At 47.2% G+C, this 4,938-nt stretch overlaps 2 protein-coding genes across 6 annotated transcripts in view; one reads left to right on the plus strand and one right to left on the minus strand.

The window, feature by feature from the left end:
* LOC112155515 (homeobox protein engrailed-1) overlaps positions 1 to 1,956 on the minus strand; it is a 4,073-nt gene extending 2,117 nt beyond the window's left edge. For both annotated transcript variants that reach the window (XM_024287185.1, XM_024287184.1), the window contains exon 1: positions 1,210 to 1,956. In XM_024287185.1, the coding sequence (XP_024142953.1) occupies positions 1,210 to 1,918 (709 nt within the window). In that variant the 5' untranslated portion in view covers positions 1,919 to 1,956. The remainder of the gene's footprint in view (positions 1 to 1,209) is intronic.
* A 35-nt stretch (positions 1,957 to 1,991) lies between these two features.
* The window catches only part of marco (macrophage receptor with collagenous structure), a 14,040-nt gene continuing 11,093 nt past the window's right edge, over positions 1,992 to 4,938 (plus strand). For 3 of the 4 annotated variants that reach the window (XM_036209705.1, XM_024287180.2, XM_024287182.2), the window contains exon 1: positions 1,992 to 2,237. In XM_036209705.1, the coding sequence (XP_036065598.1) occupies positions 2,021 to 2,237 (217 nt within the window). In that variant the 5' untranslated portion in view covers positions 1,992 to 2,020. The remainder of the gene's footprint in view (positions 2,238 to 4,938) is intronic. The other variant, XM_036209706.1, reaches the window with a different exon arrangement.

Raw genomic sequence — 4,938 nt, forward strand, 5'->3', positions numbered from 1 at the left:
TAACAAACCGAACTCTCTTCGGTTCGGTCCGACTCGTGTTTTCCCGGTCTCGTGACCTCCACGTCCCCTTTCCATTTTACCACTATGGGGACGCGCGTGCACGCCGTATTTAAACATGTAGGATCATTAGCAGCTCGTACGCGCCCGCGCGCTGACTTCGTTGACAAAAACAAAACATTTCTGATGTTTCTGATCTGAAAGTGTTTCCTGTTTATCAATAATAATCATGTAAATAATAATAAAATAACGGAGCGAACATCGATACTTCAGAAATATCAATATTTATAAAATTATTGGTTTAATTGTTTTGGTTTTCTTTTGTAATTACATAAAAGACTAAACTTTAATGTTTGCATCTTTAACATACGTGCACGTGAGGACCAACACTTACACGCAAAAATATATTTTTGTGTTTTCTCAATAACTAAGAAAACAACAATAAATATTGTTTTTTGTTCTTTTGCAGCTGAAAAATTCAGATGAAACGATAGAATTCAACTCAAAGCGCGTGCGTGATTCTGTTCTTTTTAGATTTATGCATAAATGAACAGAATTTTAAAATAATCTAAAATCATAAAATCTCAGAGGAAAGAAAAATGTCTTAAAGCGACAAAAATAAGTTCATGTGGAGATTTGATTCTAACGAAGCGCGTGACGGTTTGACGGTTTAACACGAGGCTCAGTTATTTGGACCGAACCTCAGACGGGACATTTTAGAGACGTGCACGTGTTTGCACCGTTTTGGGTCCAGCACGCGCACAGAAATGTCTCTATAAAAACAAAAAATAAAGAAAAATGTGTAATTTATCAACTATCAAATCCGATCCGTCTTTATTTTAGTGAGATTATTTTATGTTTCCTCCATAAAAACATATTTTACATTCAAAATTTAGTTTTTTTATTTTAAAAATAAAATGATTACAAACAATGACTAAAATACAAAAACAATATTGTTTATAGTAAATATCTTAAGGAAGACATTCTGGAATATTTCAAATCGTGCACGTGCGTGTTCAGTATTTATGTTTATGAAAAATTAAAGCAGAAATGTAAATGTAAACTTAATAATAATAATAATGATATTAATTATAACAACGATAATAATGTATTATTATTGCTGTTGTTTTTGAACTGTAAATATGTGTTTTCATTCTCTCCGGTTCTGAGCCGGGATCCCGCAGCGGACCGGAACCGAACGTGTCGCCTTACCAGATGACGGCCGATCCGAGTACCGGGTGCAGTAGACCCACGCGGGCCACAGCAGCGGCTGGCTCTCCTGCGTCTGCGCCGCGGTTCCCTTCAGAGCCGCCAGCGGGGAGGCGGTTCCGTCCGCGGCCCGGTCCTGGCCGCCCTCCTCCGGTTTGACGCCGTCGCCCTCGGGCCCCGCGGCGCCGCCGTCGCTCTTCTTCGGACTGTGTACCGACGAGGAGGAGGACGAGGAGCTGTCACTGCTGCAGTTCGAGTCCTGGTTCGGGGTCCCGGGAAGGCTGGGCCTGCTGAGCAGCGGGTGAGCGCGCGGCCGCCCGGATGTGTGCGCCCGGTCCCGCGCGCCCAGACCCGGATCCTTCTTGCAGCCAAAGTCCGGCCGCAGGATGTTGTCGATGAAGAAGTTGGTGGTTCGGTGGGCCTGCTGGGCCTGCGTGGGCGGGGAGGGCAGGCTGCGGGCCGGGGACTCGCTCTCCGGGTCGCTGCTGTCCGAACCGCTCCGGTTCCGCTGCGCCTCCATCGCTGTGTGTCCGGGGAGCCTGCTCCGGTTCCGTCGGGCCACTTTGTAGCGGGGCTCGGAGTTTGGACCCAAATCAATCAGAACCACTAGAACCTGCGCGGGTGTCCAGGCAGCGCGCCGCGGCTCCGGCGCGTCATGGTCGGCGGCTCCCCGCAGTGCTCGCTGCTCTGACGGCCGAACCGCTCCTCGCATCAGTCCGGTGGAGAGTCAGCGGGCCGGGACGCAGCGATTAGAGCCGAGCGCGGCGGGCCAATCAGCGAGCGGGACGCGTTTGGACCCGCGTGACGACGTCCAATGACGTCCGGCGTCTGTACTTCGAGAGGAGGACCGAACAGGCGGAACCACGAAGGTTCGGCCCGATTACCGCTGTCTGCTGCAGCGGAGGATGAGCGGGACGGGTTCTGCCCCACCGCCGCGCGCGCACGCGCAGCAAACTACAGAGAAGGCCTTCATTGTCATGCGCGCCGCGTGCGCATCAGCGGCAAGACTGAGGAGGAGAAAGGTGAGACAGGTAAACTAGAACCAAACGGGCACGAGGACCGAACAGCGTGGATCCAAACAAACTCACAGACGTGCACGCGCGGTCGGAGCGCGTGTTTGTACGAAAATCCTGTTGTTTGAGATTTTATTTCAGGCCTTCGTGTTAATTTAAATCAATAAAATGATGTTTTTATTTTTTATTTTCGTTTGATTTGATGTTTTTTTGTCATTTTTTAAATCTTCTGTGACCCAGTTCGCGCTCGTGCGCGCGCACACTCGTTTCCTCGTGTCTTTGTCTCCTCGCTCGCTTCACCTGCCACGCTCATTAAATGCACCTTTTATACGGGCACGCGCGTGCCACCCCTGTCCTGCTCGCGGCTCGTTCTCATCTTTGTTCCCGGCATTGTTCCGCAGGCCGCGCGACGCACGCGCGCGCTCTTATCTCGCGGCGGTGATGTGGAGCTGCCGCGGATAATTGATCGCCTCTAATTTCGCGCGTGTTTATCGAGGGCCGCGATGGGCCGCTGTCACTGCGCGTGTGCCAAGCAGTCCATCAGAGCCGCGCGCGCGGCGGCACGCACGCACGCGGCTGCAGGAGAGCGGAAGACACAAACAGGCTCGAGGTCTTTAAATTATGAAGTAAATCCCCCAGAGATGGAAACAGAGTCAACATTTACTACAATTATTTTTAATTATTTTAAAAACTGAAAATAATAATAAAAAAACAGGAAAAAACCCGAAAATAATAATAAAAAAACAGGAAAAAACCCGCGCAGATTTTTCCGCCGGTAAAAATATGTTTATTTATTTGTGTGCATTTCTGCTTTTATTTATTTATGTTGTTTTTTTATAGTAAAATTGTGAGTGTAAATGTCAAGTTAAATTTTTATTAATAAATTTAAAATAAAAAATACATTTTTAATGTTCAAATGTGATTATTGTTTTTTGTTTATATGGAAAATATGAACTGAATTATAACTACGAGAAGATTTGTGAAAACACAAATAATGTTAACTTCTCACCGTCATGTTCAGTTAATTCTAAGCAGCTGAAAACAGGAAGTAGAAACTCTTCAAAATCAACGTTCTGATCGTCTTCACTGGTTTGAGTTCGGATGGACTCAAGTTCTGAGCGAAGGTTTGAATTCACTGAAATAAAGTTAATTTATGGTGAAAATAAAAATACTTTTGCTATGAAAATTCTTTATAATTTATCGTTCCGTAACATCGTTCAAGGACTAAAGTTTCTGTTGCGTTTACAGTTTAGTGAAGGTGAACTGTCCCTCCGGTCAAGCGGAAGTCACGTGACCATGTCCGGTTCTCCTGATGGTCAGAATTTTCTCCCAGGAAGGCAGGAATTCCATAAAAGCGGGAAGGAGGCTGAGAGCGGATGGATGGAGGAACATGAGAAACCTCCGATAATCTACAACGGGGTCGGTGACGCTGGAGCTCATGATGGAACCAGGACGCCCCCTGCTGGCTGCAGAGCTGCAGTTCATGAGCAGAGAAGCTGCAGGGCGGAACCCAGAGGTGAAGCTTCATCTCTCTGACTGACGTGACTGACCTCCTGACCCGGTATGATGGAGATGGAGGAGCTGCACTCAGATTGTCCTCTCAGAATTCAGCTCTTCAGAGCAGCTGGACGTGAAGGAGGAGCTGCGATGAGCAGTTCTAGATCTTCCAGATCTGAGTCCAGCTCTGTGATCTTTTCTGATTTGTTGGAGATGATTGAAGGTGATGAAGGTCTGCAGACAACGATCAGACGTTTCTACTCTGTCTGGAAAACAAACAGCACATCTGCTCGTCTGTCGCTGGTTTGAATCCCGGCTGGTTCCTTCTTTTGTTTCTTGAGTTCATTTCAGAGCTTCAGTCTGAATTTGAGCTGCTGCCTCCTGGTGAACTGAGAGGAGTTCATGGACCCTGTGAGGCCTTCAAAGACTCAGAAGTGGGTTGTAAATGCACATCTTCTGGAGCTCAGCTGAACTTCTGGAGTTTGTTGACAACATTCCAGGATTTCAACATCCGGATTTCAAACGGAAGCAAGAAGTCAGTTTCAGCTGAGACAAGCGGAAACTTGCTGATCTGTTTTAGGAGGAGGAACCAAAACTCACTTCTTCTTTTCCTTTTTCTTCTCTCTGGAACAATGAGACCATGAATCAACACGATCCACCCTGATCCGAGAGCGGAATCACCAAAAATAACTGGATTCTCTCGAAATCACAACTGTGAACAGAGAAAGTCCGGAGAAGTGTCCGCGAGGAAACGCGCCAAAAGTAACTGGGATAGGCTCCAGCTACCCCATGAAACTGAGGGGGCTTTAGAAGGTTCAGCAAATGAATGGATGAGCTTCACATGAAATGTTCTTCAGCTCTGAGCCTCCACACCTTCTGCAGATCTTCACATTCTCTGGAGAAGCTGAGGTTCAGATTTCCCAGGAACCTCAAAGGCAGCAGGTCTATCAGACGAATCTGCTGTTCTGTTCTGAGCTGCAGCATCTCCAGAAGAACCGCACCAGAACCCGGTCAGAAGATTTGACCTCTGCCTGAAGCTTCAGAGATTTCTGCTTGAGATCCTCCTCACGGTGGAAACTCTTCAGCTGGAACGTAAACATGTGAACTCTGAGCGTAAGATGGAGAACTTCCTTGCAGCTCTGACTTCCTCATCGGGATTTTTGCTGCAGAATTTTGTCCAGTCAGCGACAAAACAGCTGCTGTTGCAATGTTTGTGTTTGGA

This window comes from Oryzias melastigma, linkage group LG21 (assembly GCF_002922805.2).
Source record: "Oryzias melastigma strain HK-1 linkage group LG21, ASM292280v2, whole genome shotgun sequence".
Lineage (NCBI taxonomy): Eukaryota > Metazoa > Chordata > Actinopteri > Beloniformes > Adrianichthyidae > Oryzias > Oryzias melastigma.